This window comes from Mustela putorius, unplaced genomic scaffold, assembly GCF_011764305.1.
Source record: "Mustela putorius furo isolate JIRA1106 unplaced genomic scaffold, ASM1176430v1.1 tig00000083_pilon_pilon_pilon, whole genome shotgun sequence".
NCBI classification, from domain to species: domain Eukaryota; kingdom Metazoa; phylum Chordata; class Mammalia; order Carnivora; family Mustelidae; genus Mustela; species Mustela putorius.
Window position 1 is genome coordinate 10,554,755 of NW_025421273.1, and position 19,510 is coordinate 10,574,264.

The following is a 19,510-nucleotide window of genomic DNA, read 5'->3' on the forward strand; positions in this document are numbered from 1 at the left end:
TTGCGCCTGCGCGGCGCCGCCGGCCTCCTGACGGACTTCCGGCCGCCGAGTTGCTGGCGCCCCGCGGGTCCGAGCGTGGACGTCTGGGCAAGCGGTGGGGCTCCGGGCCCAGCGTCTAGCCGCTCCCCGCGCGGCCGTGTCTGCGGAGGCCACTTGTCAGGGTGCTCGGACCTGCGGGAGCGGCGCGGTGAGCCGCTCTGGAGGAGCGTGCCGTGCGGCCGCCCAGCCGGGGACATCCCCGCGACTTGTTGAGTAAGGTCGGTAGCGCCGGGCGCGCCGCGGGAAGGGCTTGTGCTCCTGGCGAGTTGGTTCCTACCAAAGGCCTGAAAAGCTTAAGTTAAGTTAAAGGAACCCCAGGTTTCCAGCTTGTGTAGAAAAGTCAGACTGGCCGCATCGGCCTCAGAGTCACGGGCGTCCCCACTGCCCGGCAGGTGCGCCTCAGCGAGACGCGGGTCCCCCTCTGCGCAGCGACGCGGTCAGCCTGGTTCGCGCTGGCATCCCCCGAATTCGTCCTCAGAATGAAACCGGGTCTGAAAGCCCCAACCAGCGCCTTAGTTCGCCTGGAATTTCACGTTATTAAGGAGCTTTTGGACAAACGTGTGTTACTGTCCTTACGGTAACAGTAGCCTCGTTTGAACCGTGCTAGTTTAGGACGGCCTTTCACGGGTACCTCGGAGTTAAGAAGGCACGATGCCTCTGCCCCCACCCCGCTGCCTTTTTCGGGGGCAAGAAAGCGTGCTTAGTGTCCTGACTTGGCCGGCGCCAGCAAGTGCGGCCGTTGGATGCTCCCCGGGTTGTGGCGTCTCCAAGCAGTGCTCTCATCTGGGGTCGGTGAGGATAGGAGCTCAGGAGAGAGGCCAAGCTACAGACCGATCTTTACGTCCTCAGCATGTGCACGGCAGCTGACTGTCTCAAGCTGAAGAGTAAAGACAGAAACACACAGAAGGCTATTAGAACATTCTAACTGATGTTAGACAAGCGTGTGGAGAGGGAGCAGCCAGGGACACAGGGAGAAAACCAAGGGAGCATCGTGGCGGGAGCCAGGGAGTAATGCTCCCCACGCCCAGAGGCAAGAAGCTCTGTAAGAGTGAAGTAGAGAAGAAAGAAAAGATGTACCTTGGGTTTAGCAGCAAGGAGATTGTCTTGTGACCGATCAAGACTAGTCTCATTGGAGTGGTTAGGGGAGAAGAAGCATAAAGAAATGAAGAGTTGGAGGTGACTCGGGAAGTTTGGCTGTGGAGAAGTGTGGGAGCTAGAAGGGTGGTGTGGGGTTGAGGTGCTTCAAGATAGGAGGTTTTTGAGCAGCTTGAAGCTGATGAGAGGGAGTCGGTGCAGAGAGAGAGTTTGTGGTTACAGCAGAAAGAGGAACAATGACTAAAAGTCCGCGGAAGATAGGAGGGGAATGACACCCAGAGCATAGTGAGGGTAACATTCATTTTGGGCACAAGGCAAACACTTTTCATACCAAAGGGAGGGAGGGAAGATAGGTTGCAGTTGCAGGTAACCTTGTGTGTTTATTGGAATGAAAGGGAAGGAATTCTCTAATACCTTCTATTTTCACTATGAATGAGTGAAACAAAACATCTACTGAAAACAAGAAGGTGGGTAAGAAAGCTAAGGTTTAAGCAGTGTGGAAAAGATACAAAATAGCTGATAAAGAAAACTTAATGCATAACCCAGTAGAAAGCATGGTAGAGTGTGGGTTCCTTTGAATTTGGAGGCCATGAGTTTATCCTCATGACCTAAGATCAGGTAGAAAGAGTTTTAAATAGTGTAATTACTTTGGAGACCAGAGTTTACTCAGATGTTTTTATTTCATAAATATTTATATCCTGGCACCGCAGAGACCATGTTAGCTCAATCTCCACACCACACTTTTCTTCCAACCTGAGACATCTCATTTGTATACACGTTTAAAACTGAATTTATGGTCTTCATCTGAAAGCCTCTTCCTCTGTGGATTCCACAGCAAAGAATACTGCCAGAAATTAAGAGGGTCATTTCCTAAGGATGAAACAGTACATTAATCAAAAAGTTGTAACAATTCTAGTTTTGCACCTAATAATAAAGCTTTAAAATACATGAAGCAAAAACCAGATTTTTAAAAAATCAAAACCCAATTATAAATGGGTGTTGTAGATTGTAGTTGGAGATTTCAATAACCCTTTCACAGTATATGATAGAACAAGCACTGAGAAGTTCACCAAGGATCTAATTGAATGATACCATCAACCAGCTTGACCTAATGGACATTTATGGAATACTTTACCCAATACCAGCAAAATACATGTTTTCAAGTATGTAAAGAACATTTACCAAGATGGATCATATTATGGGCTATGAAACAAATATGTTCTCTGACCACAGTGCAATTAAGTTAAAAATCAGTGATAAGTGTCTGGAAAATTTAAATATTTGGAAACTGAATGACTCACTTGTAAATTACCAGTGGGCCAAAGGAGAAATCAGAAGGAAAATTAAATTTTGAAGTGAATGAAAGTAAACCTGCAACATTTTAAAATTTGTGGGATGTAGCCAAAACAATACTAGAAGATAGTTTCAAACCAATAATTTCAACCATTCATCTTAAGAAACAAGAAAAACAAGAGCAGATGAAACCCAAAGTGAGTACAAAAAGGGAAATAATAAGTGTTGGAGTGGAAACCAATGAAATAGCAAACAAAAACAAAATCTGTGACAACAAAAGCTGATTCTTTGAGAAGACCAGTAAAATACAGAAATCCCTGGCCATATTGAACGAGAAAAAAAAAACAGAAAGAAAGACAAATTAACAATTTCATGAATAAGAGTGATGATGTCAGTGCTGAAAGGATAATCAGAGAACCTGAACATTTTATGCCAACAAATTCAGCAGCTTAGACTAAAGGAACAGATTGCTTGGAAGACACTACCATGGCTCTGTTACTCAAGGAAAAAAACAATAGATAACTTGAATAGCTTCATATCTATTAAAGCATTGAATTTATAGTTAAAAACTAAAAATATTTTAATTCTGCATAAACTGAAAATCGAAGGAAGGAGGTATTATTAACCAACCCAGCCCATTCTATAAGGACAACACAATTCTGACACTGAAATTTGACAAAGACATTACAAGAAGAGAAAAAGACTAATTTAATCTCTTGTGGACATAGATACAAAAAAGATTTTTAAAACATGTTTTAGCAAGTTAAATCCAACACCACAGGAAGGATAGTACAGTATGACAAAGTGAGGTTTATCCCAGGAACCCAAAGTTGGCTTTGCATTTGAAGATTGATCATTGTAATTTACACTATTAACAGAGTGAAAAACAAAACCAAATGGATCATCTTATTAGACAGAAAAAACATGATGAGACCCAACATCCATTCCTAATTTAAAAAAGAAAAATAACTGTCAGCAAACTGGGAATGAAATGAAGCTTCACCAGCATATTAAGGGCATTTATGGCGCTCCTGGGGGCTCAGTTATCCAACTCTTGATTTCAGTTCAGGGTGATCTCAGATTCAGGTTTAGGATGTCAAGGTCATAAAGTCGGGCCATATCTGGCTCTGCACTGAGCATGGAGCCGGCTTGAGATTCTCTCCCTCTCCCTTTGCTCCTCCCTGCCATGTGCATGCTCATTTTCTCTCTCTCCCTCAGAAAGTAAATAAAATAATTTGGGGCACCTGGGGGGCTTAGTTGGTTGGGCAACTGTCTTTGGCTCAGGTCTTGATCCTGGAGTCTCAGAATCAAGTTCCACATTGGGCTCCCTGCTCAGTGGGGAGTCTGCTTCTCTCTCTGACCTCTCCCCTCTCACACACACTTTCTCTCTCTCTCATTTCTTTCTCTCAAGTAAAAAATAAAATTAAAAAAAATAAAATAATAAGGGCATTTATGAAAAGGCTATAGCTGACATGAAATAATAAAAAACGGGATCAGTAACAAGCCAGAGTTGTCAGGTCTTACCTCTTCTGCTCATCATTGTATAAGAAATTCTAGCCAGTGTAATGAGGCAAGAAAAAAATCCCCCAGATTGAAAATAACAAGTAAAGTTGTTTATGAAGATGACATAATTCTTTATATTACTTTCCTAGTCTTGGTACCATTGATATTTGGGGCCAGATAATTCCTTGTTGAACTAAAGGGGTGGCATTGTCGTCTAGTGTGTTGTTGGAAGTTAAGCAGCACCTGTACCTCTTATCCCCAGGATACTATTAACATATGTCATTTGTCACAACCAGAAATCTCTTCAGACGTTGCCAAATGTCCCTCAAGGGACATTACCACCCTCAGTTGACGCTCACTGCTCTATGTAAAAAAAAAACAAAAAAAAAACCACAACACGTACACAAGTGGGATCTGCAGAAAGAGCTAGTAGTACTAGTAAATAAATTTAGCAAGATTGAAGAGTAGGAGTTCCATATGCAAAAAATAAGTCCCATTATTTCTCGATAACCAGCGAGATAGTAGAAGTTGAAATGAAGGGGAGATGCCATTTACAACAGCATCAAAAAATATTAAATGCTTGGGATAAATCTGAAAAAAAGATATGCAAGATTTATACACTGAAAACCAAAAAAATGTGCCTGGGAGAAATTAAAGACATTTATAAATTGGGAGATTCATAAATTGGAAGATTCTGTCAGACTGATTCTTCTCAAATTGATCTATAGATTCAGTGCAGTTCCTGGCAAAATCCAAGCAGACTTTTTGTAAAAATGGACACACTGATTCTAAAATTAATTTGGAACTGCAGAGGAAGTAGAATCCTCCAAATAAGTTTGAACAAGGGCAGGTTATATGACTTACATTGCCTAATTAACCACAGTGCTAGTTATAAAACCACAGTAATCAAAGTAGTATGGTACTGATTAAAGGTACATAAGTAAATCAGCAGAATAGTCAGAAATTGGCTCACAAGTACATACAAGGTCAGTTGATTTTTGACAAAGGAATAAAAGTAATTGAAGAAAAGATAGGTAGTCTTTTCAAAAGAATGATGCTGGGAAATTTGGATATCCTTATGTTTAAAAATGTTGATTCATACCTTGTATTATATACCAAAAAATTATAAATCTAAATGTGAAACCTGAAACCATAAAACTTAGGGAAAGTGACATATTTTGGTATGACACTAAAGCACAACCAATAAAAGAAACAGTTAACCTGGATTTAATCAAAATGTACTTCAGAGTACATTGGAATGGGTAAACTGGTACATCTATAAAATGGATTATTAGCAGTAAAAAGAAATGAGCTGCCAAGCCATGAAAAGACGTGGAAGAACCTTGAATGTGTATTACTTAGTGAAAGAAGTCAGTTTGAAAAGGCCACATACTGTATGATTCCAATTACATGACATTCTGGAAAAGGACAAACTCTGGGGACGGTAAAAAGATGAATGGTTGCCAGGGGTTTCTAGGGGAGGGTGGAGTAAAAAGGGGAACACTGGATTTTTAGGGCAGTTAAATTTCTGGATGATAGTGTAATGGTGGATACAAGTCATGTATTTGTCAGAACCTCTGTATTTGTCAGAACCTGTAGAACTCTAATGTAAACTATGGACTTAATGATGTTATCAGTATGGCTCATCAATTGCACCACTAATGTGAGATGTTAATGGGAAATTGGAGGGGGAGTGCTGAAAAGATACATGGAAACTCTACTTTTGCTCAGTTTCCCTCCTAAAACTTTTAGGAGGCTTTTAAAAATAGCCCATGAGGGAGGGGTGCCTGGGTGCCTCAGTCAGTAGAGTCTAAGACTCTTGATCTCCGGGTTGTGAGTTCAAGCCCCACATTGGGTATGGGGGCCTACTAGAAGTACATAAATTGGGACACCTGGGTGGCTCAGTCGGTTAAATGGCTGCCTTTAGCCCAGGTCATGATCCCAGAGTCCTGGGATCGAGTCCTGCATCAGGCTCCCTGCTCAATGGAGAGCCTGTTTCTCCCTCTCCCTCTCTTTGCCACTCTGCCTACTTGTGCTCTCTATCTCTTGGTCAAATAAATAAATATTTTTTTTAAAATACATAAATTTATTTTAAAATAGCCTATAATTTTTTTTTAAAGATTTGATTTATTTGACAGAGATCACAAGTAGGCAGAGAGGCAGGCAGGGAGAGAGGGGGAAACAGGCTCCCTGCTGAACAGAGAGCCTGATGCGGGGCTCGATCCCAGGACCCTGAGATCATGACCTGAGCTGGAGGCAGAGGTTTTAACCCACTGAGCCACCCAGGTGCCCCTCTTTGATCCATTTTTAATTAATTTCTGTATATGGTATGAGGTAGGATCCAAATTCATTCTTTTTTTTTTTTTAAGATTTTATTTATTATTTATTTGACAGATAGAGATCACAACTAGGCAGAGAGGCAGGCAGAGAGAGAGGAAGGGAAGCAGGCTCGCGGCCAAGGGGAGAGCCTGATGCAGGGCTCCATCCCAGGACCCTGGGATCATGACCTGAGCCGAAGGCAGAGGCTTTAACCCATTGAGCCACCCAGGCACCCCCACATTCATTCTTTTACATGTGAATATCCAGTTGTCTCATCACTATTTGTGGAAAAGACTGTTCTTTCCCCATTGAGTGGTTTTGGCAGTAAAAACTAGTTGACCATGAATATAGTGGTCTGTTTCTGAATTCTCAGTTCTCTGTTGATCCATGTAGCCTGTGCTGGCACTGCACTTTTGATTACCATAGCTTTATAGTAAGTTTTGAAATGAAGAAGTGGTAGTTGTCCAGCTTTATTCTTCTTTTTCAAGATTGTTTTGGGTATTCGGTAAATAGTCAAAGGTTCCTTAAAGTCCCTATGAATTTTAGGGTCAGCTTATTCTGCATAGAAGGCAGTTGGAATTTTGGTAGATTGCATTCAATCTGTCCGTCAGTTTGGGAAGTAGTGCCATTGTAATGATATTAAGTCCTTCCATTGGATGTCTTCCCATTTACATCAGTCTTTTTCAATCTCTTTCAACAATGTTTTGCACTTCCTTTGTTAATTTGTTAATATTTTTAATGTTCTTATAACTGTGATTGTTTTCAGAAGTTTTTCTCAGATCGGTGTTCGCTAGTGTATACAAATGCAGTTGATTTTTCTGTATTGATCTCATTTCCTGCAGCCTTAGTGAATTCATTTATTAGATGTAATAGTTTTCTTGTGTGGATTCCTTAGGATTGTCTTTGTGTAAAACCACACCCCCCTGCAAATAGAGATAGTTTTACTTCCTTTCCAGTATATATGCCTTATATTTTATTTTCTTGCCTGAGTGCTTTGGGTATAACCTTAACAGTATGATGTTGAATGGTGTTGCTGATCTGGGGCAGGGGTGGGGAGGTGGTCTGTCTTTCACTACTGAGTGTGATATTAGCTGTGAGACTTTTGTGGATACCATCTATCAGATTGACAGAGCTAACTTCCATTCCTAGTTTGTTGAATGTTTTTATCATGAAGAAGTATTGGATTTTGTCAGATGCTTTTTCTGCATCTGTTGAGATGATTGTGTAGTTTTGTTTTTTTGTTCCTTTGGTGTGGTATATTACAGTCGCTAATTTTTTATTTTAAACCAACCTTGTATTCTTGGAATAAATCCTACTTGGTCATGGTATACAGCCCTTTTTATACATTGCTGGATTCCATTTGTTAACATTTTATTGAGGATTTTTGTGTCTATTTTTAACATGTTCTGATTATTTAAAAATAATATTTGAGAAAGTTTAAACAAAAAACATCTAAAACAATATAGCAGATATGTTTCCCAAAATTAGTCAGTGCCTAAAAAACACATGTAACTTTTTGTCTTATTTTTTGGCATGAATTTTTTCACTCTCCTTGCTCACCTCCTTTCCCCTAGTCTCTCCCTTTTGAGAAATAAAGTGTTAGAGTTCAGTGCTGGCCGTCATGACATAAGCCACCTTTCTCTCTTGCTGATGACAGGTAAAAGCTCGGGATAAAATACTGAAAACAATGCAAAGCCGATAGATTGGGAAGGGTAGTTGAAACTTGGAGCAGTGACCCACGTAAGTTTTTGTTTTCCATTTTTTAAAATCTCTTTTTCCCACGGCTTTGACCATAGGCCAGGTATCTACTGTGAGGCTGTGCTGTGAGTTGCACAGACAGCAAAAACCCTTAAGAGAAAGCCCCCCTCTTTCTGCCTAGAAGAACTGAGGAAAGGGGCCCCTGTAAGCAGAGGCATGTGAGGGAAAGGCAAAAGAGCTAGAATACTCAAAACAGTTTTGAAAAAGAACAAAGTTGGAGGACTTGCTCTGTCAGATATCAAGACTTACTAGTGAAGCTGTAGTCAAGACTGATACCGGCAAAGGAATAGGTACATAATAATCTACTTGGACAGCATAGATGCTCAGAATAGACCTGCACAGATACGGCAAGTTTTGACCCAAATGTAAAGGCAGTTGAGTGGAGAAAGGATAGTCTTTCAGCAGGTGGTATTGGAATAATCAAACGTCCATCTGCAAAAAAGGAAAGCTCAAATACACCTTGCATGTTATATAAAAATTATATAATAATAAGTAATTTATAAAAATTACAAAATAGATAAAAATCTATCATCCACTGAAAGTAAAACCTAAAACTTTAAAACTTCTAGAAGAAAACAGGATATCTTTGTCATCTTGAGTTAAGCAAAGCCTTGTTAGATATGACACCGAAAGAATGGTCTGTGAAAGAAAAGTTGAGGGACTCTAGGGTGGCTCAGTCGGTGAAGCGTCTGCCTTTGGCTCAGGTCACAATCCCGGGGTCCTGGGATGGAGTCCTGCATCAGGCTCCCTGCTCAGCGAGGAGTCTGCTTCTCCCTTTCCCTCTCTTTGCTGCTCCCCCTGCTGTGTGCTCTCTCTCTCTGACAAATAAAACTTTAAAAAAAGAGAGAAGTTGAGTTGAACTACATCAAAATTTAACCCTTCTGTGCTCCTACACTACAAGAGAATGAAAGACAAGCCACAGACTGCAAGCAAATATTTGCAAATTACATACCTAACAAAGGACTTCTAACCAGAATGTATAAAGAAATCTCAAAACTCAATGACAACACAAGGAACTCCCCCCAGAGTAAACCAAAAGATTCTAACAGACACTTTGCTACGAAAGGTACACAGACAAAACGCACATGAAAATACCCAATTAGTCAGTAGGGAAATGTTACACAAGATACACTCCACATCTATTAGCATAGCTCCAATTAAAAGGTAACTTTAAAAATCCTACCAAACCAAGTGCTGGGGAGGATGAGGAGCAGCTGTAGTTTCCAGACACTGCCAGTAGGAACACAGTGGCACAGCTCCTTGGATGAGTGGTTTGGCGGTTTCTCGCAGTGAAACATGCATTTGCCCAGCAGATGCATTTTAAGGTATTTACCCAAGGGAAATAAAAACACGTTTCCACAAATACTTGGGAGCAGATATGTATAGTGGCTTTATTTAAAACCACCAAGAACTAGAAACAAGCCACGTTTTCCAGGTAGTGAGTGGATAAACAAAGGGGCCCATCCATACGGTAGAATTAAGTACATGGCAGTAAAAAATTTTATTATTGCTACTCCCAAAACACAGGTGACTCTTGGGAGTGTCATGCTGACTGAAAGAAGCCAGGCTCAGAAGGACCCATGGGTTATGAACCCATTTATGGGACATTCTGGAAAGGGCAAACTGATGGTAACAGAAAACATAAATGGTGGCCATTTGGGGTGGTGGAAGGCTTGAGCACAGACAGTGTGCTCAGGGACTTCTGAACCACATTGTGACTGTGGTCATGATTACACACCTGTGTGCACGTGTCAAACATTTATAGACCTGTACACCAGGAGGAGTGATCATTATGTAAGCTTTAAAAAGTGAACAAAGTGAGGGGCACCTGGGCGGCTCAGTGGGCTAAGCCTCTGCCTTCAGCTCAGGTCATGATCTTAGGGTCCTGGGATCGAGCCCCACATTGGGCTCTCTGCTCAGCAGGGAGTCCGCTTCCCCCTCTCTCTGCCTGTCTCTGCCTACTTGTGATCTCTGTCTGTCAAATAAATAAATAAAATCTTAAAAAAAGAAAAGTGAACGTGAGAAGTTCTGGATACATCTGAAAGCTAAAGTCCCCTTCCCACCAGAGCTCTCACCGCACCCTGCCAAGGTCATCATGTTACCATCATGGAGTTGGTGAGTGCTGGCTTCGCTTGGTCCCATATCCTTACTGTGCACGTTTGCATAATCACAGGAGGACAGATGGTCACTGTGTTTTAAACATTATGTAAGTGGTATAATTGTATGTGTATTTTCTTTGCAACATGATTTATTTCTCTTAACATTGTGTTTCTGAGTTTTATACATGCCCACATCCGTTTCTTTTATCTTTACTTCCTGTCTAAGTAGCGGGGCTGCCCTCACAAGACCCCACGGGCCCAGCCTTCAGCGACAGGCTGCTAGGTCTCCCAGTTCTGGAGGCTGAAGTCTGAGCACGCTGTGGCGGCCCGCAGACCTTTTCATGATGGCCTCACTCAGGGCCTCTCCTCTCTCCTCACCCCTGTCTGTGGTCCCTCTCCTCATGCCATCCCACTCTGGGGGTTAGGGCTTCCGTGGAGGTGTTTGGGGAACACAAACATTCAGTTGTTAGCACTTTCTAACAGTTCATTTAGTGTTTAATAATAGAGCGTTTTGACATCTGTTAAACTACACCAGTGCACATCCCATGGGTCTCTATTTCTGTGTCTGCATGCCTGAGGCTGCACCTTGAAATGGAGGCCCCCCTTATAGGGTGTGCATGCCACACTTCATTAATGATTATTGTCTCTGTACGCGTGTGGCACCCTTTACATCCTGCCCAAGCCTGTGTCCCCACGACCTCATCACTCGTGATGGACTTTCGCAGACCTTAGTGGTACCTCATTGTTTTCACTAGCATTTCCCTAGTTGCTGACAAAGCCGAATATCTTACATGTTTGTTTTTCCTGCCCACAAATTGCCCATAAGCCTCCTTTATCTGTTTCTGGGGGTGGGGCTCATTTTCATTGTGTCTTGTCCTTGCGAGGGCTGGCCCTCTGTTTTAATCCAAGTCTCTGTGACTTGGACCTATAGAACATCCCACATTTAGTCCACGGCCATACTGCCCTGAACGCGCCCAGTCTCAGCTGATCTCGGAAGCCAAGCAGGGTCAAGCCCTGTTAATACTTGGATGCAAGAACATCCCACGGTTAGGATGAAAGTGTCTAACAGCGCAGGGTCTGGTGTTGGGGTCAGGGGTTTCAGGCTGGTGACACAATGTGTGGAGTGCCTACCTTGTATCTATGCGCTTTCTCTCATTTCTTCCATTTCTAGAGGAGAGGCAGGCACTGAGTGTGACTCCCAGGTGACAGTGCTCTTCCTGAGGCTGGAAGTACAGGGGCTTCCTGAGAGAGGACCAGTGGCACAGTAGGTCCTCCCAGCCACCACCAAGGCCTGGTCAGGAAGGGCGTCCTGCTCTCAGGCACCAATGCACCCTGTGTTGCAGCTGAAGCCAGCAGGGGTGGGCCTCATTAGCACTTGGGCCTGCTCAGATCTGTGCTTCTTCCCAGGCCCCACCATGTCCGGGCCCCAGACCCCAGAACCGGCCCTCGGGATACAGGGAGATGCCCCCACAGGCGCAAGGGACGAGGACGCTGCTGACGGGATCCAGCACTCACACCGCATGCTCAGCTTCAGTGATGCTCTCCTGTCCATCATCGCCACTGTGATGGTCTGTGGGCCTCCCAGACCCCCCTCTCACTTTGGGACCCCGGCCATCCCCTCTCGAGAGGCCTTCTGGTAGACCTTGGCCCAGCATAGACCCTGCCCTGTCTCAGCAGTGTTCTGGGGTCCCCTGGCCACCCAAACAGCTGGATGGGTGGGGGGAGCAGTCCAGCACTGGCCCGAGTCCCTGACACTCTGACATCCAAGGAGTGGTCTGTGTACAGCCCAAGAAATAAATGTCCCTCGTTCTTTTTGTGTCTTTGCTCTCATAGATCCTGCCTGTGACCCACACGGAGATCTCCCCAGAACAGGTACTTGGGGAACCACAGTCTGCAGTATCCCGGGTGAGGGTGCCAAAGACTCACTCCATCCACGAGCCCAGTTTTAGCCCCCCCCCCCCCCCGGGCTGTGCCTTGCTGGGAGCACTGGGGCACGGTTGTCTTCTGCTCCCTCGGCCACCCTCGTCGGCCACAGTCCTGGCCTGCAGATGGGGGCAGTGCTCTCAAAGTGAGCCTTCAGGGTGGGCTGAGGACAGTGTAGAAGCCCGTCTGGCTGTGGGTCTGGAAGCCGGTTCCCAGTGCCCGCGGAGTGTCCGTCACAGTGGGCGTTGAGGGCCTGAGGACAGCTTGCAGCTGCAGGGCAGGAGCCTCCTCGGTGCACAGGGACATTTGGGTTTTGTCATGGAAGTGAGTGGGAAACTTTTCTAAAGCAGAGTTTCCGTATGTTTTGACAGAATATTTCTGTTTTCTAAGTTAAGTCATGACACTAGGCACCTCAAAAGCTGGACATGACTTCGGAAGACTCTTGAAAGTCCCCAGGCATGCCTGCGTGAGCGTGTCTCGCCCGGCCCCTCTGAACAGGGGTGTAGTTTGGGCCCAGAGGAATGAGGGTGCGAGGGGCTGGGTCTGCAGGGCCCACTGGCACAGCTGCCATCTGGGCTTCAGCCCCAGCGAGCACGCTCAGCCTGGACACACTGGGAATCACAGGAACTGCTCAGAATTTGCCTTCTTTATCTCTGCCAAAAGTGCTGTACCTCTGGTGGGGTTTTGAAGAGAATTCGATAACAGTGCCGGTGTAGCCGGGGAGTGGCCATGGGAGTGTAGCAGGCCTGGTGCCACTCTGCTCCTTAGCCGCCCTCCTCAGAGGAGGACTGGGGCCCTGGTGCTTGCCTAGCTGTGTCTGTGCCAGAATATTCTCTGGGGAGGGCTTGGGCCTGGGTCAGGTCAGAATGGGGTATGGGTGAGAGGCACCTGGGGGGCTCAGTTGGTTGGGCGTCTGACTCTTGGTTTCAGCTCAGGTTCTGATCTCCTGGATGGTCAGCTCGAGCCCCACATCAGGCTCTGCGCCCAGTGGGGAGTTGGCTACAGATTCTCCCTCTTCTGCCCTTCCCCAGTCTACACGTGCTCTACCTCTAAAATAAATAAAATGTTTTAACAAAGAAAAAAGATGGGTGTGGATGTGTGACCGGAGATGCCAGGAGGTGACACGGGAAGGTGTTTGCAGTGAGCCCCACTTGTCTGCAGCTGGGGCCCCTCATTTGGAGAGCAGTACTTGTGAAATCTTGTGTGTGTTGGTGGGTGCATGGAGAAGCTCTGAGCCAGAAAGTTGTGCAGCGATCTGGGACGCCTTCATAGAGGACAGTGCTGGAAGGCCAGCGGGCACTCCTCCCAACTCGAAGGGAAAGACTAGTCAAGGCCCAGAAAATCTAGCAATTCAGAAACTCTGAGTCCTCAGTGCAGTACTGGTGTGTTGGGTGAGACACCCACCGGTTGCGGGTAAAGAACCAGTGAAAATTGTAAAGCAATCAGTTTTCCACTTGGAGTTTTTGCTGATAAAGTCCAAGCTTTTTCCGTCCCGAGTGCCTTCCCACCTAGGGGAGGCACTGCCACAACCTCACCAGGCTTCGGAGCTCCGTCAGATTCAGGTGCCTGGCAGCTCAGTGGGCTCGCTGCTCTGGATGAGGGGGTCTGTGCCTCAGGAGCTGGCGTTTCAGCGGGAAGCTGCACACGATATCCCTGAACACGCACCTATGGGACTTGGGGCATCGGTGTTTTGGGCCAAGGGGCAGGGAGCTGGGGAGGCTGCCCTGAAGAGGAGCCTCAGGGAGGGGCTGGGCTCCAAGCTGAGCCAAGAACCCTGGACGGGGCCACCGGTGGCCATGGAGCGAAACGGTTTCTGACAGTGACGCTCTTCTGTCCACCAGTTTGACAAAAGTATACAGAAACTTCTGGCAACCAGGATTGCTGTTTATCTGATGACGTTTCTCATCGTTACTGTGGCCTGGGCGGCACACACAAGGTACGGAACAAGGCTGGGGGCTTTTTCCAGGCTGAGGTCCACGTGTTGGGGCTCACTCGGTGTGTGTGCCCCATGGCTGCAGGCCTCTGCCTTTCCGCCGTCCCGTGACACAGGGTCACCCACTCCCACGGGTGCAGATGCCAGGCCTCAAGACGGGGCAGGGCGAGGGCAGGTCACGCCACATGGGACTCTGGCGAGGAGTAGAAGGCTGCGTTGTGAGCAGAGCAGCTTCTAGGGACTTAGGCCTACTGCCAAGCCAGAGCTTTCTCTCCGGGAGGAGAGGTTCCTGGGGATCCACCAGAGCTGCGGGGGAGCCCGGAGCCCCAGGCGGGGCGGCGGGCAGGCAGGGTGGCTCTCAGAAGAGCTTGGGGCAGGACGTGCACTGATGCCCTCAGTTAGCTCTCTGCCCCTCCAGAGGCAACACTTACAGGTGGGGGTGCCAGATGCACACGGCGCCCCTCAGACACTGGTGCTCGCATTGATGGTGTCTTGGCTGCGTACATTACAAACTTGTTTTCAGCAAGAGGACCATTTCTGGCAGGGACAAGTGGCCCTCCGTAAGGGCTTAGGGGAGGGCTTTTCTCTCCCACCTCACTTGTCCATGGAGAGTGAGGAGGGCCACAGCCACCCTCTGCCTGGTGCTGCTGGTGGCCCTGCCAGCACCTGATGTAGCTGAGCCCCTGTCACTCCAATGGCATGGACAGAGCCACACAGCACCTCGTGTGTGTGCTGAGTCATCCACGGCCACACTTGGGGGTGCAGTACCCAGAGTGGCACAGATCCACCTGGGGCCCTCATGGCTATGCTCCATGGGTTGCCAGTGGGGCTGCTGTCCCAAGGGGATGTAGCCCTGAGTACTGGCCCCCTCGAGGTTCTTTGGCCCCTGGCTGGATCTGGGTGGGGATGGGGGTACTGAGGCCCACTGAGCCCTGCCCAGGAGAAGGTCCTGTCCTCAGAGGGGTCAGAGTCCTGAGGGGTCTCCATGGAGGGGCTGGGGGAGTTCCTCAGTCGCTCGTAGTCCCTGGCCCTGTATTTAGTTTTCTGTCTCACCTCCCTGCCTCCATATCCAGCCACCTCCCTGTTCGATAGGGTGTTTCAGCGTGCTTAGTGTATGGCAACCCCAGAAGGACTTCTTTTTTAAGAATGGTCTTCAGACACAAGACCTGAAGAACGGGTTTCCTGGTGGTTTGACTTCTCCTCCTCAGGGTTCCAGTCTCCCAGGGTTGCCAGGGGATGTCCCAGAGCCCTTGGGGCGCCTCCCGAGGGCATGCCCTCCCTCCACAGCTCCCTCTGTGGGTTCTGCACACCGACCCTAGCTCTCTTGGAAACCACACACCCCAAGTTACAAGAGCCCATGCGAATGGGAGCAGTGCATTTTCTAGGGACTTAGGGTTTCCTGTTTGTATTTTCAGTGTCTTCCAAAGTTTGTACAGTAGGTAGTATTCTAAATTTGGTTAAAGATGACATATGTGGGGCGCCTGGGGGGCTCAGTCCATTAAGCACCCAGCTCTTGAGTTGGGCTCAGGTCACAGTCTCAGGGTCCTGAGATTAAGCCCCACATCCCCCTCCGCCCTGGGCAAGGAGCCTGCTTGAGATTCTTTGTCTCCCTCTCCCTCTGCCCCTCCCCCCAAAATGACATCTTTTACTGATACTTTAATCAGCAAATGCTGGGCCCTGTGTAGATGCTGTTAGAGCCCCTTTACTGACAGCATGCCTTCCTCATTTTCTTACACGGTTTAGACTGTTCCAGGTTGTTGGGAAAATAGACGACACGCTTGCTTTGCTTAACCTGGTGAGTCCTTTCATTTCTTGAGAAATGATTATGTTTGTAGGCCTGTCCTCCAAGGAAGGCAAGCAGGGTCTTGACCTTTCTGGTGCCTCTGGGGTATGGAACCTGGAACCCACCAGCACCCACTCCTGGGCTCCTCACACGTCCTCCCTGGGGACACCCCTGAGAAGATGAGGCCCCTCCCCTCCTTGTCGGGTGGTGAGGGTGTGAGCTTCCTGGGGGTCTAGGAGGTAGACTATGACAGCCTGCAGGTGGGGCACTGCCAAAGGTTGCCCCGGGCAGGAGGGCCTGGAGCCATCTGCCTGTCTTCCCCTCCTGCCCTTCCTCCTTTCTAGGCCTGCATGATGACCATCACCTTCCTACCGTTCACTGTGAGTACCTGCATTTCCTCCCTGGGGCCAGCCTGCCCTCCCCTGGGCAAGAGGACTCAAGACCCAGGATGCCTCCGCCTTGGAAACACTCAGACTGGTGGGGTGGTCTAGGGCCCAAGCGCCATGCTACGAAGAGGAGAAAAGCCCCAAGAGAGCTGGCAGCAGTCTTGGCTGCTTTGGGGGTGGGCATACCTCGGGTTTCAAGGCTGGTCGAAGGAGGGGAAAGCCTCACCAGAAGGGGCCTGCAATGGCAGAGATGCCAACTTGACCTCTTAAGGGCCTGACGAGGGGCATCCCGTCCGTGCTTAACGACACTCCCTGCTCCTGCCTGGCCTGCATCCCTCTGCCATGAGCCATCCTGGGCCCCTCCCTGGCAGCTCCTTTACACCTGCCCTGACTCTCAGTTCTGATAGAACTGTGGTCTGGGTGTGCAGGGCTGTGTGTCACAGAGAATTCTTCATGAATTTGATGACATTTCAACTTGAAAGGCTGGAAGCATTCTGTGGAATTGCTGTGGTCGCAAGGGACACCCTCTGGGTCTTAGCCCAGTGTGTGCACCTGGCCGGGAGCAGGGGACTCGTGGGGTTGCAGGGACCTGCCAAACCTGGTTGTGTCTTGTCTTGTGTTTTTGGCTGCAGTTTTCCTTAATGGTGACCTTCCCTGAGGTGCCTCTGGGCATCTTCTTGTTCTGTATGTGTGTGATCACCATCGGGGCCGTGCAGGTAGGACCCCCCAGCCTGCCTTCCCCCCCACACGCTTGTCATCCTGGTACACACATCTTCCACACGTGTGCATGCGGCGTGTCAGCCATAGCAAGGGTTGTGCTTGTGGGGCATGCTGTAGGGTGACCGCCCGGGCCCTCTGCCATGCTGTGGCAGAAGATCCAGAGATTGCTAGAGCCTGGGCTTCCTGTGTTGGCTGCAGAGGGTCAGGGCCCTGTGGTGTCTGGTGGGCAAGACTCTCTGGGACCCCCATGTGGCCCTGGGAGCGGAGCAGAGCAGAGGCTCCTGTCCCCTGTGCATCCCCTAGGTCATCGCGTGCTGAGCCTCACACACATGCGGCTTCTGTCCGTGGATGTGGGTGGCTGGGGATTACTGACCAGAGGCCTCTGCCTATGCCCTGCAGCCTCCCTTTCCCACAGGCGCTGATCGTTGTGTATGCGTTCCACTTCCCCCACCTCCTGAACCCCCAGATAGAGAGCTCCACCCACAGGGCCCTCTACCGGCAGCATATCCTGGGCATCGTCCTTAGGGGCCCAGCGCTGTGCTTCGTGGCCGCCGGCTTCTCCTTGTTCTTCTACCCCTTGGTGAGTGAGGGGAGCAGGGGGTGGGGTGACTGTCTTATGGAGGAGATGCCCCAGGAGGGTGGGCTGGGGGGGGGTACAGCTGTGCAGAGGTCTCGGGGATCACCGGCACATGGCCTTGCACCCAGGGTGCCAGGGAGCACAGCTGGAGGGAAACTCTCCCCACGGGGACCTGCCGTGCAGGTGAACAGGCGCCACAGAGCCAGGTTTGCGTGAAGAGACACGCCGTCCAGTGGGGGTAGCCAGTGGACCGTGACCACCCACATTTTCCCCAAGTGGGCGAATCCTTAGGACAGGAAGAGAGAGAGAGACGGACGCCCATAGTCTGGGCTGTGCTTGTTCTCTGGGCGTGTAAGGGGTCCCGGTGAAGCCACCATGCAGCCAGCACTAGAGGGTCTCTGGGTGGAGGGGTCCCAGCAGCCTTGCTATGACAGCAGGAAGGAGGCGCAGTAGGGAGCACTTGCCAAAAGGCCCTAAAGATCCACATGGAGGGTGTGGGCTGCCCAGAGAGAGTGCAGGAAGAAAGGGAGGAAGCCCCCCCCTGCCCAGGGAATGGCCTGCTCTCAGGAACACCCAGCTGAGGTTGGAGGTCAGGATGCCTCCTGCAGACAGCCCAGACTTGGTCTGTGCTGCCTCTGTGCAGGAATGCCAGAACTTGGAGCTGTGTCAGCCAGGTCATAGAAGTCAAGGTCAGCTTTTAGCCCTTTTAGCTCTTAGCTAATGTAGGAGTGTTCTAGAACACTCTGGCCATCTGGGAATGCAGAGAAGTACAAACCAGCAGCCATCCCAGTGGGTTTCGGGGGAAACCATGTGCCCTGGATCCAAGCCCTCACTAAGTACAGGGAAGCGTTGGGCCCAGAGCATCATACCTGGGAACAAATGGTTGATGATGTTTTAAATATCTAGTAAACATTCCAGGAGATTCCAAGTTTGAAACAGATAGGCTAGCCAAGGCTGAGCATCATTTCCTTGAGGATGGAGCTGCGTGCTGGGGGCTGAGCGGCTAAGGTGTCAGAGGTCAGGCCCGAGCAGGTGGAGCACGCCAGGTGGAAGGCAGGCTCGGGCTGCTGCTTCGTTTCTTCTGAGCATGTTGGAGGTGCAGGGGCGCTGGCGGTAGGGATGCTGCAGGGGTGCTCAGGGTCATGCAGGGCATCCTTGGCTGTGGCCTCTAGCACGGTAGCTCCCAGTGCATAGGGCAGGGCCAGAAGGGGGCCGGGAGTAAGGGGCATGTGGTCTGAGGCCACATACATGTCCATACTCAGGGTGGCCCACAGCAGGCATCGGTTAGACAAGGTCAGGGCTTGAGGAAACCCAAGGATCACTGCTTGGAGGATGGGAGGGACAGCTGGGGTCTGCGGTGGGTGGCCTGGGTGAACTGAACAAAGGGCCAGGGTAGGCTGGGTGTGTGGGCAGTTGTCCGGTGTGTCCTGGGGGATAGCAGGTGCCACAGCACTGGGGCTATGGGGAACTGGACAGTGACCACATCCTGGTGGGATGACAGCAGTGGGGGAGGGGACACCTGAGCCACCAGACTGGGGGAGGGGAGGGCTGAGAGGGCCCAAGTGGTCAGTAGGTCCAGGGTCCTCAGGAGGATGGGGTCACTCAGGCCCTGACCCTCAGTGACAGAGCAGTCAGCGCTCTGTCCAGCCCCACTCACCTGTCCATCAGCCTTCCTCCCTCCTTCCCTGCAATGCTGCTCTGACCCCTTGCACCCACCCCCTCACCTCCTTGCCTGGAGCCCACCACTGCCTGGGAGACAGCATGTCCAAGCTTCCTGAGCCCCGGGCGGGTCCCTTGGAGCCTCCTTGGCAACCCTGTGGCCTCCATCCTCACAGGCATTCCCTCAGCCAGATGCCTTGCTGGGTCTACCTCCGAGGTCCAGTCCCTTTTCACCACCCTGGATAGGTCATCCTGTCCTCCCTATGGACTGCCTTCCTCTCACAAGGATGCCCACAGGGCCCAGGGCCTTGCCTGCTGGCATCTGTGTAGTGCCTCTTGTGTCATGTTCCCCCACCCCCACCAGACTCCCGGTCCTCCCCCGATCCTGCAGTGGATGGCACCTCCTTCCTGCCTCCCAGCCGC

General features: G+C 49.2%; 1 protein-coding gene across 7 annotated transcripts in view; it reads left to right on the top strand.

Moving 5' to 3' along the window:
* TMEM175 (transmembrane protein 175) overlaps positions 1-19,510 on the top strand; it is a 23,825-nt gene continuing 4,315 nt past the window's right edge. The window contains exons 1-9 of one of the 7 annotated variants that reach the window (XM_013045805.2): positions 3-257; positions 7,907-7,989; positions 11,514-11,674; positions 11,940-11,978; positions 13,871-13,965; positions 15,706-15,757; positions 16,090-16,125; positions 16,764-16,847; positions 17,267-17,431. In XM_013045805.2, coding sequence (XP_012901259.1) covers positions 11,522-11,674; positions 11,940-11,978; positions 13,871-13,965; positions 15,706-15,757; positions 16,090-16,125; positions 16,764-16,847; positions 17,267-17,431 — 624 coding nt within the window. In that variant the 5' untranslated portion in view covers positions 3-257; positions 7,907-7,989; positions 11,514-11,521. Of the gene's footprint in view, positions 258-7,906; positions 7,990-11,277; positions 11,371-11,513; positions 11,675-11,939; positions 11,979-13,870; positions 13,966-15,705; positions 15,758-16,089; positions 16,126-16,763; positions 16,848-17,266; positions 17,432-19,510 lie in introns of all 7 variants that reach the window. The other 6 variants (XM_045073947.1, XM_004772346.3, XM_013045803.2 and 3 more) reach the window with 6 other exon arrangements.